Raw genomic sequence first — 21269 nt, 5'->3', positions numbered from 1 at the left:
CCGATCAGACTAACTGTGAAGCCCACCGCACCTCTGACTCTCCAGTGCTTTGAGCTAACGAGTCCTTTGTTGTTCAAGGCATACTGCGAGTCCTTTGTTGTTCAAGGCATACTGCGGGGTGGCCTGTTACCCAAACATTTGTGTTACAATAGAGAAGGCTCTGCAAGAGGTCTGCCGCAGGCTCCTTGCCCAAGTCACCCTGCCCCACACCTTCTGAAAGAACAAAGAGAAAAGTAAAAAGCCTAGATACAGGAAGATGCTGGCAGGACGTGTGAGCTCTTGCCAGGAAACACCAAGTGAGGGTGGAGACAGGCAGAGAGAACCAACTTCCCCTGCCTGTAACCCCTGGGGCCACATGCCCACAGGTGCGCACACAATTTCTCAGGTCTCTCTTCTACCAAAACAACGCAGACTGCAGCTAGAGCCCTTATGTAAACAGGATCCAGATGGTGTCACATGGAAAGAGGATTCTTCTCTTCTCATGCTAGGTCCTCAAAGGTATTTGGGTCTCACCTGGATAAATGTCTAAAACATACTCTTCAAAAATCAAGTATTATGCAAACCAAGGTATCTTCGAAATCAAGCAACGGGCCAAAGTACAAGTGCTGTTCTGTTAAAAGGGATCACTTTATTCTTCTCTACATAACATATACAAAAGCAAGCAAAATCAGGATGTTTTCCTCAGCCATCCTTTCCACATTTTTTGCAGTTTTAATGAACTATAAATCACCGATTTCTTCACACCTAAAAGAGAAAACAAGAGATGGTGAGAAAACTGAGGCTTATTGGGTAGATACTCATCTAGAGTTTCCATGATAATCTGACCAGAGATTTGTCTTTCACATGGAGCCATGATAGGCTGACAGGTGGAGTCAAAGAGACTCTGAGAGCTGCAGGTTGTTAAAGGTCACTGAGATCAACATCAAGAGGAAAGATTCCGATTTAGGCGCCTACTAACACAGCAACAGAGGCTGATGGCACCTGAGTTAAGGGAGGAGTGAATCTTTTGAGTTACAAGTATCTTAGCAGCTTTTGCATTTTTAAAATGGAGGAGAAAGGAAGAAGAAAGACAAGACTGTATGTAATTGGGCATCCCTGGCCCCCTTTCTATAGCCCAATGCCTGAGTTCCAACCACCCCCAGCTCACTGCTGCTGTGTCCCTCTGCATGAGGCCAACCTACCCAGGGTGAATGTTGCTTCCATCACTTTCTGCCATAAACCCTTGATCCCCTCTCAGATTTCTTCTCTAGAAGTGTCTTTCTGGACTCCCCAGGCCAATTTGGCTGCTGCTCCTCTTGGTGCCCAGCACCTGTCTGACCTCTGGGCGGTGCTTACACACCATACAGCACTCATCAGTTTACTCACCTGTCCCTCAGCCTGGACTGGGAGCTCCTGCAGGACAGGGACCTTGTCCTATTCACCCCACACCCCCACCACCTGGTACAGCACCTAGCACCTCCAAGGTGCTTAGTAAATGCTTTGAAATGATGGAACAGACACACCTCATTCAGAGAGCTGTCTAGCACCTCCATCTACCTAATCACAAGCACCTGATGAAACTGGAGAAGAGGGTCTCTGGGGGCTCATGCAAAATAAGTAAAATGGGATAGAATAGCTGGGATGTTGTCTGTCAGATCTACTAGGATCCTATTCGCAGACAGTATTATGTTGGGCTTGACTTCCTTTGTGCTGAGGATGAGATCCTTTAGTCTGTGTTTCAGGGTGTGGCCCCAAGACACAGTCTTTTCCACCGTGAGATACAAACTGCAGTCTGTGCTGCCAGTCTGACATGCACACCCCTGGCAGGGCACTTCTGGAAGCACTGCTGACAAGGTAACGGGTTAGTCGTGGAGACTCCTAGTGCTGGACTTTGAGTGACCTTTTGAAAAATACTAGGCAGTTCCCTGTAGCTGCACGGTCCTCTCAGAACCTTTGAAAAGGCTACTGCAGGCAGTGGCAGGTAGAAAGGCAGGGTACCACTAAAATCATTACCAAATACTTCCAGAACTCTGGTCTGGCTTGTCTACTGACTGACTACTTGCAAACTGACATCGTCTAGTCAAGAAACTCAGAGCTCCTTTCCCTGCCTCCTCCCCTGTTAATTTTCTCCCTGAAGCAATCACTCTGGAAAACCTCACCCACTTGAGCACTGAGACTGGAGACATATTACATAAGGCACTTAAAAAATTCCAGCCAGAACCAATCAAGACCCTGAGCAGAACACAGGTAGCAGCGTACAGTAAGGTTCAACACAGCAACCCCAGGGCACTGAGTCACAGCTAGAGGAAGATGCATGGACCGTGGTAAGTCCAAACTCAGCTTCAAAAACTTTACTCACAGACTCCTTGAAGCTTAACACTTAAGGTAAATACATAAAGTACACGTGTGTCATCATGTAGCCATATTTTGCTGCTAGTGGACAGAAACCTCCCTTAATTAAAAACAGTCTCTCCTTCCAAAGGCTCTGCCTGAGCGAGTCTCAGAGAGCCTGTGGTAGGGAACTGTGTTAGCACAAGCCCTGGAATAGGTCTCAAGAGGCCCAACTTTAGTCCCAGCTGGGCCATGCACTTGTAGGTGATGCCCCCTCTGGGCCTCAATTTCCTCATCTGCAAAATGACTGTGCTGTACTAGATTTGGGGTTCCCTAGCAAGGGGCCCTGGACAGGCTTCAGTGGCAGCCTGTGTACTCCCCAAAACTGCAGGGGAGTTTGCTGTGTATGTGCACGTCTGTGCAGAGGGCCCAGAGTTCTCATCAAGATTTTTGTAAGTACCTAGGATTTGCAAAAGGTTAAGAACCAACAGATCAGAACAAAAGGTCCTTGGTGACTTAATATTCTAATTGCAACAAAGGTGGAGGAGTTACACTTCATGAAGCTTGCAGTAGGCAAAATTTCCTAAGCAGGACTCAAAGAGTTGCTAACAATAAAGGACAAATTTGATAAATCAGACTAAGTAGAATTAAGAACTTCTTTTCATCAAAAGATGCCATTGAGAGAATGAAACAAGAACCTCCAGAGTGGGAGATTTTGCATTACATATATCCAACCAAGGACCTATATCCAAAGCATATAGAGAATTCAGTAAGAAAAAGCAGACAACTCAAGAGAAAAATGAGCAAAAGACTAGAATAGGCATTTCACAAGAAGATACCCAATTGAATGTAAGAACAAATGCCCAACTTTGTTAGTCATCAGGAACTGTAAATTACAACTCCAATATGATCCTATTGCTCACCCCTCAGCATGCCTGAAATGAAAAAGGCATATAATACCAATTATTAGCTGAGGAACCCTGCCAACGAGAGCGTAACTTGGCCCATTGTCTGGTAGTACCTACCAAGCCAAACATTCACACACTTTCGCATCCAGTGATTCTACTCCCAAGCATATACCTAACAGAAATGCATCGTACATTTACCAAAAGACAGGTTCAGAAACATTTACTGTAGCATCCCTTGTAATAGCCTCAAAATGGAAACAACCCAAAAAACCAGCAGGAGTAGAATGGATAAACTGTTGGTATATTCATACAATGGATTAGTTGCAATGAGAATGAATGAACTATTGCTACTTCCAACACCATGAAGAATTTCACTGATGTTATGAGGATTTTATGAGGAGGGAAAAACAGAATAGAGTACCTATTTATATCAAGTTCAAAAACAGGCAAAATAGAAGCCTGGCATTAGAAGTCAGGACAGTAGCCACTCCGGGAGGAGCAGTGACTGTGACTGGGCACAGGGCCTGGGGTGCTGGCACTGTTCTTTCTGCTTCTGGGCACTAGCTTCATGAGTGTGTTCACTTCGTGAAAACTCACCAATGTGTGATTTGTGCCCTTCTCTGTATTCAGCTGACTCTGGATCAACATGGGGGCAGCTGATATATCAAATTTGTCCTTTATGGTTAGCAGATTTTGAGTCCTCCTTAGGAAATGTTGTCTACTCCAAGCTTCATGACGTTTAACTCCTCCACCTTTGTTGCAATTAGAATATTAATTCAGCCGACACCCACATAATCGAAAATCTATGTACAACTTTTGACTCCCCCAAAAACTCAACCACTAAATAGCCTACTGTTGACCAGAAAGCCTTACTGGTAACATAAACAGTCAATTAATACATATTTTGTATGTTATATGTATCATATACTGTATCCTTACAAGAAAGTAAGCTAAAGAAAAGTTTTTTTCAAATTGTCATAAATCTGCAAAAAATTTTTCAATATATTTACTGAAAAAATCTGGGTGTAAGTGGACCCCAGGCAGTTCTAACTCGTGTTATTCAAGGGTCAACTGTATATGGAGATTTTTCCTACTACTAGAAAATCTAGAATCTCTCAGTCACTGAAATGCACTGAATGAGTATTTACTAAGCACCTATGTATATGAAACACTGAGCTGGTTGCTGGGGACACAGGAAGGAACAACAGTATGGCCTCTGCCTTAGAGTTTACATTCCACAGAATTCTACTTGGCCTACATTAAGGTTTCTTTTAGGTCCTGCTTCCTTTCTAAAGAAAAGGCTGGTGGTTTAGGAAGTGTGCTTTTGCACCCTGTCTGGAGGGACAGACAGCCTGTGAGGAGAGAGACTTTAAGAACCATCTGCATGGCATTTGCTCCTTCCCCAGTGATGGACAGTGCACGACACTTCTTCACACACATCCTCTGTAGACAGATCCCTATTTACCTAAAGCTAGTCATTATGAACTCTGATGAGTATCTAGAGCCAGGGTTTTGTTTGGGAAGCTTACAGAAATGTACTTCAATACATGGCTCCTAAGGTTTTCTTTCTGCTCATTTTCAGCTTGTTTCCATGACCTAAAGCAAAGTCACTAGCTGTGTAAGGCTATGAATTCCCTGTGTGGCCTTAAGCTGTCAGGTCTAATGACAGACCAAATTTCTGGGAAATAATGTGAGGCTGAGCTATGACTAGGTTGTGAAAGTCACTCCCTTCCCATAATTCTATGTTTTAGATCCTAAAGAGAGAAAATCAATAAACTCCCAAACATTCTTCCAATCAATTCCTAGCCAGTTAGCTACATCTACAAAGAAAACCTCTTCTGAGGCAGTACAACTTACTTTAAGAACTTTCAGGTTAAATGAACATCATCTGAAAAAATCTTAACTATTATTACATGTTCTTCTTATTTAAATATGTAGGTACCAAAAAATGGAAGAAATGTTTTAGTTATGAGAAGTCACAGCAGAGGATAACTAATGATCCATTCTATTGTATTCCGCATGACAGAAACGTTTTAGGAACGAGACTAAACCTGTCCTGTAATTCAGTTGAATCTTTTGAAGCTAGGGAGGTGAGTAGGTATCTCCCCCTGCTCACCCTGACCAGAGTCAATTCAGACTGACCAGAAAGTCAGGTAGGGAAAAATAAAGCAAGACACAAAAAAACTCATCATGCTCCCCCAACCTCCCTCACCTTCAGGAATGGCAGCACCGGCCTCTGCTTCCTAAGCCAGAACCTGGCGGTTACCTTTGACTCCTTTCTCTCCTTCACCTTCCATCTCTCTCCAATCACCAAGACCTGGTAACTTGCCTTCTAAATACTGCCTGCATCTCTTCTCTCTGCCTATACTGCAGGGACCCAAGTTCAGGCTGCCGTAATCCCTCACCTGGCTGCAATCTCTCATCAGTTTCCCTGGTAACAGCTTTATCTCCTTCAGTGTGTTCTCTGGTCTCTAGCTCTAGTGGTCTGTCCACGATCCCTCAGCCCTCAAAATAAATTCTGAATCCTTTTTCATGGCCTGTAAGGCCCTCCCTTGTCTGTCTCCTGCTTCTCAGACTTATCAGTAAATTTCCTCACTTCTCTCCTAGTTCCCACACCAGAATACTCAAACAGTTCCACTTCTCTCCAGTCAAGTTAGAAACATGTAAGGCTGCTGTCGATCGGAATATGACAGTAGCTTAGCTGGTCATCTCTCACCAGTCTGAGATATGATGCCTCTGCTGCTACCACGAGAAGAGAAGCAGCAAGTTTTAGGAGATTAAACAGTCTTCCGTGACTCCTGAGCTGGCTGTTTCCAGCTGCTCATCTGCTGCCCTGATGAGAGCTATGCTATTCTGCTATGGCACAGTCTAAGAGAGTTAATATTATTTTCTAATATATTTTCCCCATTAAGGGGAAAAAATAGTGTTTGCCTCTGGAAGCATTTCCATACTCAGCTTCAAACATGGGTGTATCTGATGGTAAAGGAATTTCAAGGGAACTATTGAAGATGGTGTCAGACTGCATGAGAACATGCTGCCATGTTATCCAACACAGTTTATAAAAAAGGGCAATTTTATGGGCTAGTTATTGATAGCTGGCCTCCATCCTTTCTTGGAATAGAGTTGTATTTAGATCGAGACTCACCAAAACTTATAAAGCATCTATTAGGAACAGCGCACAAACTGGACACTCAGCATGTGGCCAGTTGGGTAGGAACATCACCACCACTCCAGGGAAGGAGGGCCAACTAACACTCCAAGGTTACAGAGCAAAGAGCGACTTCAACTCCAAGTCCATTGATACTAAGCTTTGCTTCTCAGTTATCTGTATTCTCAGTTATCTGTCTCTCTGTATTGAACTGTATTTGAATATAATTGGTATTTGTTGCCTAGGGGAAGCCTGAAGCTTCCTTTTTACCCCCACTCTGGTTGGGAGGTTGCAAAGTCGAGTGATAATGACCACAAAGGAATAAAAACTCAACCAAATACACTGGGGTTTTCTCACCCTGCAGATGACATGAGTTGGCTGAGAAACTGAACAGAGGTAGAACTTCAGAGACTTTGGAAAGATGGACTTAGTAAAAGCAAGGCAGGACAAGAGCTACGACTACCAGGGGACGTCTAAGGAAAAAAGCACCAGAGGTCAGAGTTCTGACGCCTGTGGTGAAGTCAGAGGAAGACAGACAAGGCCTGTCGGTACAGTCAGCTCCAGCTAGAGACCTGGTTAATGGATGCCGTTGCATCTGAATATGACAGTGCAAAGAGGCATATTCCAAAGAGGTCAGGCATCTTTAGGTAACGATACCAAGAGAAGAAAGCCCAGGCACAGTGCTAGGTGCTTTTATAGAGCTTAAGGTATAATTTTTGCAACCTGGTGAGGCATGTACAATTGTCCCTATGAAATTAAAACTCAGAAAAATTAGGTGACTTGTCAAAGTCACAGTAGTTAAGTTGGAATTTGAACCCTGGTCTCTGGGGCTCATAGGCCTGGGCTGTCTTCACTAAAGGCCACGACCATCATAGCCCAGAGAAGCCAGAGTACAAGGTAAGTACACCCCATTTGAAGGGTGGCTCATCACTTTCCACAATTTCTGCAACCTCAGTTGCACAATGTAGTGAGGCACCCTGACCAGGGAAAGGGAAACGGGCAGCGGGCATGCAGGGAGCTGGCTTTGGGTGCTCTGTGGCCACATGCAAATCTGGATACTGAAGTGTTACCCACTGCCCTCTGCTGGCCACTGAAACCAGGGACTGGAAAGTGTCAGGATGTGCTGAGGATGGATTTTCAAGGACCTCTTATTAGAGAAAGACTCAAACTTTTAAAAGAATAGTACCATATGTCTCCATGCATCTTAGCCAGCCTCAGCAATGCAGCAACTCATGGCCAATCTTGCATCATCTGTCTCTTACTACTTTCCCCCACCAAATTTTTGCATTTCCAAAAGAAAAGGAATTTTTTAAAAACCCCTAACACATTATCACAACTTAAAAAAAAAAATCTAATAATACCCTATAGCACAGGAAGCCAAATACAAAAAAAAACAACAAAGCATTCTGCCTCGCCCACAGGAGCTGCAATTACACAAAACACAGATTAGGAACCTGAAACAACCAAGCAAACAAAAGCGGTTCATCTTCAGCCCTGCCAGGATAAACCAGCAGGAACACAGATTACATAAATATCTGAATTGGAAATACAGTTATGCCCCACTGAGTGATAAGCTGAGTCGATCTGGCACATGTACTACTAAATCTCCGTTGGATCTTTGATGAATCTTTGTGAAGACTGAGGAGGGCAACACTGTGTCCCTGGGGCCCAACACTGGCTGTGTGTCCGGGCAGCTGGGATGAGACATCCAGAGGTGTGGCCAGGCCGGCTCTCCAGCAATCTCAACCCAAGGATCAGAATCAGGCTGGGAGATCACTCCTGTCTTTGGGTTACCTGTGTGCCATTCATCCCCAGGTACTGAAAATTTCTATTTACATGCTTGTCTCTCCTAGATTATGAATTATTTAAAGGCAGGATGGTGTCATGTTCACTTTGTATATCCTGTGTGGCTAGCACATGAGACACTCAGTAGATGGTTATATAAAGACTGAATGGGAAACGTCCACCATTTGACAGTATCAAGAGTGGGAATGAAAGGGGAGAGATAAGAACTCTTGCTTACTGCCTAGTGGGACTACAAATGGACAGAACCACTTTGGAGGGCAATTTGGCAACATCCAAAGATATGTTCAAATGCTGAAGCCCATAAAACAAGAATAGGATGTTTAAAACAAAGCTTTAAGAAGGCATATTCAGAGACTGAAACAAAGAAAACAGTAACATTTGGAAATTAAAAATATAAAGAAGAAACAAAAACTGAATAGAAGTATTGGAAGCTAAAGTTGAGAAAATCTCCCAGATTTTCTCAGAGCAAAAAGAGAGATCAAAAATAGGAAATGAAAAGAAAATCAAAGTACTATTATTCAAGGAAGTCCAATATCTGAATAAGAGGAGTTCCAGAAAGAGAAGAGAGAAAACAGATGGGAAGAAAGAAGGAATAAAAGAAAATTTCCTCATATTCTTATATTCTGAGTTGCCAAACTGAGAGTGTGGGGGGTACCCAGGATAACAGATAAAAAAAACAAACTCACAGCAAAACATATCACTGAGAAATGTCAGAGCCCTGGGAGAAAATGAAGACCAAAGAGGCTTCCAGACAAACATATGCAGAGGATTAAGAATCAGAATGGCTTTGGGCATTGACAGCAATCCTAGAGGTGAGAAGATCTGAGCAATGATCTCAAAAATCTAAAGGAAAGTTATTTCTAATCTCTCTCCAGCCTAAGTCTCGATTATGCATGAGGGCAGACTAAAGATACTTCTAGATACATATGGTCTCTAAACTTGTCCCCCAGCTTTCCCCAGCACCTCTTCTCAGAAAATTACCAGATGGTGTGCTTCACCAAAATGAGAGGGTGCACCACGAAAGGACAAGACAGAGGAAATGGGATCCCTCACACGAGGCAGGTGGGCACGATCTCCATGAGAAGAGAAAGTCGTGCAGGGAAGGAAATGTGTCTGTGGCTCCTCTGTGAATCCCATTAGCAGTCAGACAGTGTGGACTCCGAAACTGACTCTACCAGAGCTGCAACCACTACATGAGGGGGACAGGGATGGCAGGTGGGGTGCAGGGGTGAGGTGCATGGAGGACTGAATTCTAATCTGCCAGGGTGAGAAGTCAACAGAGGAGGATTAACAGTGAAGAGGAAAGCACCAGTAATATAGGCTTATGATTTAGAAAGTGGCAGTGAACACAACAACCCACTGAGAGAGCTGGCAGCAGTTGTGTCTGGAGAGGACACGTGGTGGGGAAGAGGAAGGTGTGCTGTTTTTGCAATGACATGCATGTTAATTTCCATAAACACAAAAATGAGGGGAACTCTGCACATGAGGAGTGATTCAGAAACTCAGAGGGGCTGGGCGGCCTCCCGATAGCACTGCACATGGTTGTCCTTCTTTGGCCCGATTCCGGGGCTGTTCTGCCCATCTGCACGTTATTGCCACACATGTCCCAGCATTTCACGGTCCTTACAGGATACAGATAAAGCTTAACGTTTTAACCAGGAGCCTTGAGGCCACTCAATCCAGCAGGTACAGTAAGCGTGGATTTTCTGTAGCTCTTACCACCAGTGAAAATGCCTTTGATGCTCTGTTTCATACTACAAGGTCTCACAATAGCTGAAAGTCCTGTGAGAAAAAAAGAAGGATGCCAAAAAAGCCAGACATTAGTTATCTTAACACTTTCAAAACCTGAAACTAAATATTCTTTCCAGTTGTCCAATAAAACCAGCAAATCCATCTCTGTCCTGGTGTCACGAAGTGATAGTGAAAAGGGTATTAGGATTGAGGGCCCGGAGACCAGAACTGCCCACTGTGTCACCAACCCGCTGGGTGAGCACAGGCAAGTGACTGACCCCCTCTGGGCCCAGGCCTCCTCACCTTAAAATAGAAGGTGGGTCAGGTGACCCCCAAAGGTCACTTTATGACTTCAAATCTGCTTAAAGCTGCTGGTTCTCAACTCCATGATTTGAAAAGATAAAAAAAAACAGATGCTTGTGCCTAGGAGAAAAACTTGCATTCTGCAAACACAGCTATAGTGCTCCTCAGTGAGGAGCAATGGTACAGCCCTTCATCCTCTCAGGTGGTAAGACCACACTGTGACTTGAATCAGGTTAAGGCGAAGAACAACACACAACGAGAAGCCTGCACATTTATCTTTGGAATTGGTACCTGGTGACCTAAACATGCTCTGACAACCTGGGGCGCGGCCCTGAGAGGGTGCTTGTGGCTCTGCCTGTCGTAGCTCACTATCAACAGGGTCACTGCAAACTGTATCCAGCACAGTGGCAGGTACCTGGGAGGAGCTCACTACATATTTACTCAATAAAAGAGGATGTCCTTACCTGAGGGAGGGAGTCACTTTCAATTTCTAATTATTTCTGTACTGACTGGCCTTGTAAATGATCTTTAACACTTCAAAAGGAAGTGGGTCTCTGAAGGTAAGATTTTTGGGTGACCATCAGGAAGCCCTGGGGATAATGTATGGAGCGTGGGCCGCGTCAGAGGAGCCTGTTGATTACACTGAGAGACACGCTGAATGGGAGTCGGCTGATGAAAGCTGTATGTTTGATATCATAAAAGCACTAAAAATGTCACCAGTCTCCTTCCTTCTCAGACCACTTTGGAGAGCACAGACAGGTCTTTGGAATATCTTCTAGAAGTTATGCCCTTGGAACCAAAAGAAACATTGTTTCCCCCTTGCCAGTGATTTAGGACCCAGGGATCTGAAACCAGAAGCACTTGCACCACCCTAACTTCAAACAAATGAAAAATGAGATTTGGAAAAACCCTGGATTGTTAGTGTTTTTTCCTTCCCGGAGGCAGTCTCCGGATCTCACCAGGCAAGAAAGACAGAGTATGTCTCAGTCACAACTTTGCTTTTACCCATGGCCAGCACTTCCTCAGTGTCAAATTCATAAACATACCTCGTCGCACTACATCTCCACAGTCAGGATCATGGGCAACTTGTAGTAAAGTTTCTTCCACATCTCTATTTCTTCCAGGAGGGTCCACAATATGATTTATTTGTTGCTGTAAGGTTTTAGGCAATGTCATTAGCTGAGTGAATTGCCCTTCTGGGCTTTTATCTATCTAGGGGAAAGAAAAAAAAAAGATGTCTATGCAGAGTGCTTTGAATACAAGGCTCCCCTCAGAGCTGCTCAGGCAGGCAGGACCCGCACCTCAGCCGCACGCTGAGGAGACTTCCTCCTTTCTGCAGCTGGGTGACTAAGGGTTCAGGATTCTAGGCTCCTTCAAAAGACCCCAATTATGTTCCTACAATATTTCATGTCTACGTGAGAAAAGAACAGAAGCCAAGGATCAATTTCTGACTTTCAGTTTAAAAATTTCCACTTGTCTTAAATCCAGCAGTTGAGTTAAAGGAAGTAAGGCTGCTGCTAATGTCCACCGAGGCCCCATCAAATCCAGGTGCTCAGATTCTCCCATTTTAAGCACAGAGGCAGAGTAACAGCCAGGGTTGTACAGGCAGTAAGAAAGTGTGGATCTAAATTAGTATCTCCTGCCATTAGGATCTTTTACATACCATGCTGTATTTCACAAACTGCAGGAATAAACTGATGACAAAGACTAGTCTTATTCACTTTTAATTCCCTGGCACATAGTAGGTGCTCAAAAAATTGGTTAAGGGAATGAATGACTGTGTTAATAAAACTTTGCTGTCATTATTACTTAAATAGGAGTAGTTTACTCCTATTTAAAAAAACCAGTGGTTTCTATTCCTAACATGCTCTAAAATACATTAAGTTAAAAGATAAATACTGAAATAAAACAAATATAAAACTATGCATCAGACTTTACTTGGAAACCTTTGAACCAGAGGTTAGCCACATTAGCTACAGTCTAATATACTATACTTCACGGACCTAAATTTTTAAAAAATCAGGTAAACATTGCCTGCCTGCCAGGTTAAGAACCAGTATCATGGCCCTCAAAAGCTTGTATCACATTATTTTCCAAGTAAGAATCTGTATTGTGTTCTTTTGACAAATGTTAACATTTTAACATCAACAAAGAGACTAGTAAGGAAAACATTAGACAAATGTATTATATTTTGGATTCAGATTTTCTAGATATGACCAACTTTCTTTATTAGAATTCACTCATTCTACTACTTTTTCTCATTCAATAAATATTTATTGAGTATATGCTAATGTCTGGATTTTTTAGTGTTAGCAATAAAATTTATGTTAAAAAGAAAAAATGCTATTATTTAGTGGCTCTAACAAAGGTGAAAGGGTTTTTAACCTAAATTTTTCATATTTATCATTAAGATGGCTCTAAATTCCCACGGTTTGTCCTCTTCTTAGCTTTGGCTAGATAAATGACAAAATATGTGGATATTTCTGTAAAACATACTAGAAATAACATTTATGGACTCATATTTGGGGGCCAAGTATAGAGATTAACCAAAAGGATCTTATATTTCTATATGGCTTTACCTATGAAAGTTCCAGGAATTTTAGACATGTCAAAATGGTTTGAGTAACATGAGGAATTAGAAAATAGTACTTGCCACTGTTTCCTCTTGATGAAAAGAATTCACTAGAATTTTGGCTTGAAAGCATGTGTTTAAAGACAAAACACTAGGTGACATGTTTAAATAAATTGCTAAATTCTGTCTAATTATCCTTACTCAATTATCATTAAAGTATGAAAGTAAAAACATTTAGTTAAATCATGAGCCAAATTGCATTTTAAAAGCAGATCTGGAGAAAACCACATATTGTATGACTTCATTTATATGAAGTGTCCAGAATGAGCAATCCGCAGTAGAAAGCAGTTTAGTGGTTGCCTGGGGGGAGGGGAAGCTGGAACTGCTAATGGGTATGGGGTTTCTTTTTGGAGGGATAAAAATATTCTACAGTTAGACTGTGGTGATGGTTGCACAACTCTGTGAATATACTAAAAGTCACTGAGTTATGCGGTATGTGAATTATATCTCAATAAAGCCAATGTTTTTAAAAAGCAGTTACGGTCCTATGATAGTGGACGCTGTGTTGCACTACCCAAACCCTGGCTTCAGGGCCAAGATCCTCATCCACTAGCTGCTGGGAAAAGCTGGCTCAATCTCTCTCTGACTCCCTCCCAGAATTGCTCTCAGCCAAAGAGAGCTGCCTGTATACAATGCAGAAAATGCAGGAGTATAAAGTTTGCCCCACACTGGGACAACTAGGAAGGGCCCTCTGGCTCCACAGTGCCACCACAGGATCAGGTGAGGTCTTTATTTCTGATCTGCTCAATCCCAGTCTTACCCAGTTGGTACCAGGATGGTCCCAGAAAGCAAACTCTATGATGGCATCTGGGAGCTGTCATAGTGTGGGAGGCCAAGTGGAAGCCTTTGAAGCTGCCATTCTCACCCTCTGCCAAAAGTAATTAAAAAATAAAACCATTTCCCAGGAGGCATGGCAGAGATTAGTGCTGCTTGTAGATCTAAAGGATGCAGGCAGGTGGTGTTTAACTGTATACATCAACTTGGCTAGGCATTAGTACCCAGTTAGGCACAGTACCCAGTGGGTGGGCCTCATCCAATCAGTTGAAGGCCTTAAAAGAAGTCTGAAGGAAGAAGGAATTCTGCCTTCAGACTGCCCTTGGACTCAAGACTACATCCCACTCTTTCCTGGGTCTCCAGCCTACCAGCTTGCCCTGCAAATTTCAAACTTGCTACCTCCCACAGTTGTATGTGCTAATCCTTTCAAAAAAAAGTCTCTCTCTCTATATATATTCTATTGGTTCTGTTTCTCTGGAGAACCCTGATTAATAAAAAGGTTGATGGTCCCCATCATATGTCCATTTAGTCTGGCCTTCAACAAAATCTGAATGTATTCTGGCAGACTGTAATAGATTACCCCAAACTCAACCAAGTGGAACAGAAGCTCTGTTTGCATCTGCTGGGCGAGATGCGGTTAATCTGCTAGAGATCAACAGAACTGTGGGTGCCTGCATCGGCCACAGACCTAGTAAATGCGTTCTTTTCCATACCTTTTAAGAAGGAGAATTAGAAGCAGTTCACCTTCCTATGGTACAGACAAGAATATACCACCTGGTATACCTTAGGGCTACGTTCACTCTCCCACACTGTCCCACAATAGTCACAGGAAACCATGCTATTTGGATATCCTGAATAACCCCATGTTGGCCACTACGTTGTCACCTGGGGAGCAGTAAGAGGTAGTACATTGGAGGCCTTGGTGTGTGCACTTTAGAGGGTAGAAGATAAGCCCTATGAAGTTTCAGCCTGCTACATCAGTTCAGTTTTTAGGGGAGAAGTGGTCTGGAGCACATGGGGATATCCTCTTCAAAATAAAGATAAACCTATTGCTTCTTGCACTTCTCACCACTGAGGAAGAAGCACAATGCCTGGCAGTCGCCTTCAGGTTCTGAAGACAGCATGTTCCACACTTGGGAAAAATGCTCAGACTCTTTCACCAAGTGGCATAAAAGGATGCCAGGTCTGTGAGGGGCTCAGAGCAGAAAGCTCTGCAACAGACCCAGGCAGCAGTGTCAGAGCCCTGCCCTGTTGGCCACACAGCCCTGTGAACTCTACAGTACTAGGGGTATCCTCAGTGCAAAAAGCAGCCTTAGGAAGCTTATGGTGGGCTCCCAATATGATAATCACAATGGTGAGGCCATGCTATCTGCAAGAAAAACCATACATTTAAAATCAGCTCCTAGATACTAGACCCTGGTAGAGATGGGACTTTTATCCATGGGACATCAAATGACCATGCATCAAGAACTGCCCATTGTAAGCTGGGATTTCTCGGATTCTCCAAGTCATATGGTCTGGCAGGTTCCCCAGCAATCCACTGTGAGACCAAAGTACACAGCACTGGACACAAGCAAGGCAAGAGGGCACAAGTGAGCTCCACAGACAGGAAACCCAGACCCCGAACCACACACTGTGTGCTGCTGAACCAGCACATACTGTTGCATCTGTCCACCGGCTCATGCACACAGCCACATGGAGGCTCCCTTGTGACTGGCTTCTGGAGAGGACTGAAGAGGCATGGGGGAAGAGGCACGTGGATGGGCCCATGAGTGTGGGCTCCAAGTGTGAAGATGGTTGTATTATATGTTAATGTCCATTGGAGAGTACCAACCAAAGGAATGATTCAGCAGGTTGACTCACTAGCTCTGCCATCCAAGTGCTGCACGGTGGCGCATAAAGGAGTAGCCATGATGGCAGGGACAGAGGCTCTGCCAAGATCCAGTGTCATGGGATCCACTCACCAAGGCTGACTCGGTCACTGCTGCTGCTGAAAGTCTATCCTGACAGCAACAGAGGCCAGTGCTGAGATCCTGGTAACAGGACGTTCTTTTATGACTAACTAGCTACTTGGTGGTAAGCTGACAACACTAGACCCCTTCCACCTAGGAAGAGGCCACAATTCATCTTGCCTGGAAGTGATGCACAGTCTGAGCATGGGTTTGCCTTTCCTGCCCCCAGAACCCAGCCAGAAGGGCTTATAGAACGTTTGATTCACCAACATGCGTACCAGGTAACATCATTCATGGGACCCACATTAGCACAAAGGAGGTGAAGAGATGCCACAATGGGCTCAGGATCATGGCTCCACTGTTTCTACCACATAAGGCACCAAAGCTGCCAGCCAGCTAGTAAGGCAGTAGGGGGGTACTTTTTGACTCCCACAACAAAGAATTATCCAGCCTAAAATGTCAATAGTGCCACTACTGAAAAGCCCTATGGCAGAATAATGAACAACAGATGAGGCATCAGCTTGGAGATGACACCCTCTGAGAATGGGGTGCAGTACACGTCCTATTGTACAGTACTATGTTCCCAACTGGCAGAATACATGGGCCTGGGGACCAAGGGGTGGAAGGGGAAATGGCTCTGCTTCCCATCGCTAGCAGTGACTCACCTGGGAAATCTGTGCTTCCCATCTCCACGTTAGGACTGTGTGTCAAGAGGTCCTAGTTCCCCGAGGAGGAATGCTTCTCCAATAGGACACAGTACACATCAACATTAAATTTAAGGCTATGACTGCCACCTCATCGGTTTAGAATCCTGTGCCAAAAGTCCAGCAGACAAAGAAATGAGTCACTGAACGGGCAGAAGTAATGGACCCTGATCATCAGGAGGTAGGGCAGCTGACACACATCTCTGAGTACCCCATGCCCAACTGTGATGGTAAATGCAAAGTGCAGTAGCCACAGCCCGAGATGGGCATGGTAACTAGGGTCTCGGACTCCTCAGTAACAAGGGTCCAGGCCACCTCACCTAGCCCAGGTGAGGGTGAGGGGAGGTTTGAATGGGCAGTGGAAGAGGGAGAATACGGGTATTAGTTGCAGCCTCAAGGTCAGATAGGGCGCTGAGAACTCTAGGTCAGCCCACTGACCTTATTCTTTAAGTTTCCATAGGAACAGAAACATAGATCAGGATAAGAGAACCTAGAGTATGCAGGCTTCCATAGGCCACAGTGAGGAATTTGGGAAAGTTTATCTTCATAGTTTAAGAAGTTCCCAGCCTTTTCCCTGGCTCAGCTTCTAGAAAGTTGGCAGCTAGGCACATTATCCTCCCCTATCCTCTAATTAAAGAGTAGATGATGTCTCCCTGGAGAAGTTCTACAGACACTGACACCTGGGGTCCTCCGATAAAAAAAAGCCCCATAATCCTAGTGTGAAGCCCACCAGCTGACAAGCCCTATCTGTCACAAAGAACTGCCAATCTGCCTTTTTAAAAAGTGCCTTGCTCTTTAAGAAGAAGCCACAAATGACATCCAAATATTTGAGGAAAGCCTCTAACCTAACAGATGAGAGTGAATCAACAGAAAAAGTAAGAAAGAGACAATGCAGACAAGAAAAAACTTCAAAAATTATAATAAATATAAGGTGATAAGGAAAGATAATGCTTCATAAAACAAGAACAGGATGCTATAAAAAAGAGAATTCAGAGGAAATTAAAAATTCAATAGAAGTGCTACAAGATCAATTTGACAAATTCTAGAAAGCAGAACAAAAACTCAAAAGAAATAGGAAAGAACAAAATCAAACCAGGAGGCCAAACAACCAACTCACAGCAATTCTGGAGGAACAAACTAAGAAAATGGCCATGAAGAAGTTATTACAGAAATAGTAAAATTTCTAAGAACTGGGGCTCATGAATTTCTAGGCTGAAAGGGCTCATGAAATGATAGAATAATAATGAAAAACAGAACATACAAGAAAGACAAAAGCACATCACCATGAAATTTAAGAATACTGGAAAAAGGAAAACATCCTAAACGATGTGAGAGAGGTAAAAAGGCCATAAACAAGGAATAGGCAATGTCACTGGATGTTTTAATGCAACACTAGAAACTAGATGGCATGAAGCTATGACTTAAAAATTCTGAGGGAAAATTATTTCTATTCTAGAATTTGATACCCAGCCCAAACTACCAATCAGTGCAAGGGTAGCATTTTCAGATGTACATGGTCTCAAAAAATTTATCTTTCTTATAATGTACGTAAGGAAGGTACTAAGAGGTATATATATACTTCATCAAAATTAAACTGCAGGAAGGGCAGGAAGGGATAAGGGCAGGGAAAAAGAAAGGGGGTATTATGATTAGCATGTATAATGTGGGGGGTGGAGGAAAGGGGAGGGCTTTGCAACACAGAGAAGACAAGTAGTGATTCTACAACATCTTACTATGCTGATGGACAGTGACTGTAATGGGGTTTGTGGGGGGGACTTGGGGTAGGGGAGAGCCTAGTAAACATAATGTTCTTAAAAAAAAAAAATTAAACTGCAACCATGAATGAGGATGACAGGAGACCAAGAAAACCAAAAACTAGCAAAGGAGAGAGAGACAAATGAAATTGTCAGGGTGATAATGAAAAAGAAAACAGTTGTTTAGCAAACTTAGAAAACAACTTGTCCAGAAAGGAACAAGGGACACAGGGGAAGAATGTCCCCAAGAAAAGCAAGAAACAGAGAAAATACCTGATGTGTCTGTCTGTAAAGGGAGCAGATTTTACAGATTTATATGAGAGTATGTGGATGAATTAGTGACAGGTACAAAGAAAATTAAGTAAGTGAAAAAACTAAGACAATCATTAACTCCAAGAAAAACAAAGTTGTATAGGAAAGGAAATTTTAGAGTAGTCTGTCTCAGCAATAAACAAAATGTTGTCATAATAAAGTGAATACTGAATATTAACCTAACCAAAAAGTATGAAATAACTATGTGTGGGGCAAGAGGGAATGAAGTGGAAAGTGGAGTGTGTGTGTGTGTTGTTCATGGGGGTGGCATAAGAGACTGAAAAAAGCCCTCATCTTCCACAGGTGGATGACAAAGTACAAAACTGAAAAATTGACAATAGTCAAATATTATTATTTAGAAATATGGAGATAAATATCAGAAGAATCAGCTAAGGAGAGGGAGGCAGTACCTCTGGGAAGCAGTGCTGAGAAGTAAGAAGGTGAACAGAGGAAACTGCTACTTTTTGTCATAAACTTTGAGGTACCATTTGGTTTCTGAACCATGTGCATGGATTACTTTGAGAAAAGTGAAAATTAAGAACAAAAAATTTCAATCTGAATAAACCTCGCAAAATCTATTCAACTAAGTGGTGGGCATTTGAGGTCACTCTCTGCTTTTTTCTTATATTTAAAATAATCCCTATTTTTTAAAGTTCCCTTTCAGTTCCAGAAATTACATCAAGTTTTTATTCAATATAATATTAGTTGCCCCACTTTTCTGGAAGAGCATAAAAAAAGTAAAATACAGTGTTCTTTATGCTGAAGATAAAAAAATTGGTTTCTATAGCTTAAAAAAAAATCTTAAACCTTCAAATTACTTTTCTCACAGGAAAAGTTCTTTTTATTTTCAAATACTTAATAAGATTATTTTAAGAAATACCTTGACAGAAAGCTTTATTTGCTATGTCAAAAGGAAAGTTCCAAGACATAATAAACCTAACAAGTGGGGGAAAAAAGTTTCAGAATAACATGTATAAATATGAGTCCATTTATGTAAAACCAAACCAAACAAAAAAAGACCAAACCTTTTCATACATGTGTATATGTACAAATACATACAAAAATACACCCAAAGAAACCAAGATTAAATGCCAAACTGTCGGTAAAGATCCCTCTGGGGAGGCAAACGGCATTGAGGATGAAAAGAAGGTAAACTGAGAGTTTATTTTCATTCATTTTTGAATGGTAATTAATATGCACAGTATGCAGGTAAACTGTACATGGTGGAGACAGGCTTCCTCTCCCATGTCAGCCCCCAATTCTCTTCTCCAAAGGTGGCCCCTCATTACAGTCTCTCATGTTACCTTTGAGCATTACTCCAAATATATCAAAGCATAGGTCTACAGGCAAAACTTAACTTTTACAAATACAAATGCTATCTCACTGGTCATAGTGCTCTAACACTTAAAATAGCTCTTGCCTTAGAAACTTTATAGGTTATTTTCCACATACAGTTTACCTCCAGTCTGCCTTGCTGGGTTTTATACACCACTTGGGGGTTCTCCTGTAGTATGTTGCCATAGAGCTCACGGAAGTGGGCTATGTTGGGCTTCACAATATTCAACACTTTTGTTTTATCCTCTCCAATTACCATCCGAAAGTCTCCTGGTTAAAACAAAAAAACCAAACAAATTTTCCTTTGGGAATTCACATTCTGACCTATGAGCTATAGCCCCACATCAATCCTGAGCTAGTTCAAGATAGCAGCATCCCTCATTCAAATCATTTGCTTTTCCTCCTTAAAACCGTGAATATATTACCCAAGGAATGAAGGTACTTGTTTAGGGGAAGAGAGCCTCTCAAATTATAAAGTCCCGTGTGCCAGTTAATATATAGTTACGGAAGTACAAAAGGTAATCGTCACTGAGAAGCTCATCTGTTTTCATTTTTCCAGTGCAGAAGCTTCTGTACTTAACAAGCTCTCACCTTGTGAACAAATCTCGGCCTGTGACCAATCCTGGATATGGGGGCTCTGTGTTACCACCTTAGAGGTGTCCTTGCTGCTGCTCACTCAGCTTGGGTTTGTTTGCTGTGTTTGCTTTTGAGGTGTTTTATGAATATAAGCAACCTTATTACATTCGATAAGGGCAAGAGCAGCGAGTGTTAAAAGTCCCAGAGGCTTACATTTAAGATGAACTTGAAAGCGCATAATTTTTTTAAAACTTCAAGTGCTGAGAAATGAGGCACGTTACATTGCCTATGGGATGAACAGAGCTGCTGAATAAATAATTCCAAAGAAGAGAGAGCAACTTTTTAGACAAGTTTCAAGTGCCGGGCCCTGCCTATGCCACTGACAATTATCAGCAAGATGTGGCAGGGGAAGAGTGACAAGATGGGAAAACTTGGGTCAATGCCTATTGGGCTGAGGTTCACTCAGAACAGTCTGGGCACATGTGAGGACCTCCCAGGCAGAGCCTGGTGAAAGCAGTGTGGCTAAAGCTTGGACAGGAAGTTGTCCAGGGAAGTAGCCAGGGGGCAAGTATAGACAGATACCTCAGCTAATAAAGAATCTCCTGGGACAAGGTGACAATATAATTTGTCATTCAAACTCGGTCACTTTTGAGGGTGAAGGGGATACCATGAGTAAGCACATCAGGACAAGTATAAACTGGGCAAACCAGGACATACAGTTACCCAGGCTGATTTCTTTTCTTGGGGGAGTACGAGGAAGGGGGTCAGGTGGGTAGGAGAGGGGATCACTGAAATTACTATTGCCACAACATATTTTCCTAGAGCAAACTGTTGGGGTTTTTTGGAAAAAATAAAGATACCCAATCATATGTTACTTTAGTAAAGAATAAAATTGGCTGGGTTTTTAAGCTTCAAATAACCAATTAGTTGGTAGGAATCATCTGGGGACTGCAGGTTTCAGGAAAACAGACTTACTAACAGCCTCTAAGACCCAACCTTTGTGACATGAGGTCTGATGGTTAGG

At 42.8% G+C, this 21269-nt stretch overlaps 1 protein-coding gene across 8 annotated transcripts in view; it reads right to left on the bottom strand.

Moving 5' to 3' along the window:
- Window positions 1-608: 608 nt before the first annotated feature.
- TAMM41 (TAM41 mitochondrial translocator assembly and maintenance homolog) overlaps window positions 609-21269 on the bottom strand; it is a 43019-nt gene continuing 22358 nt past the window's right edge. For 4 of the 8 annotated variants that reach the window (XM_036911381.2, XM_036911383.2, XM_036911379.2 and 1 more), the window contains 4 exons: window positions 19794-19939; window positions 11253-11418; window positions 9892-9954; window positions 609-744 (listed from right to left, as the gene is read on the bottom strand). In XM_036911381.2, coding sequence (XP_036767276.2) covers window positions 668-744; window positions 9892-9954; window positions 11253-11418; window positions 19794-19939 — 452 coding nt within the window. In that variant the 3' untranslated portion in view covers window positions 609-667. Of the gene's footprint in view, window positions 745-9891; window positions 9955-11252; window positions 11419-16229; window positions 16376-19793; window positions 19940-21269 lie in introns of those variants that run through there. The other 4 variants (XM_036911380.2, XM_036911382.2, XR_005030088.2 and 1 more) reach the window with 4 other exon arrangements.

The sequence above is a fragment of the Manis pentadactyla genome, chromosome 1, assembly GCF_030020395.1.
Source record: "Manis pentadactyla isolate mManPen7 chromosome 1, mManPen7.hap1, whole genome shotgun sequence".
Classification (NCBI taxonomy): domain Eukaryota; kingdom Metazoa; phylum Chordata; class Mammalia; order Pholidota; family Manidae; genus Manis; species Manis pentadactyla.
This window is presented reverse-complemented; position numbering and strand designations above follow the sequence as displayed.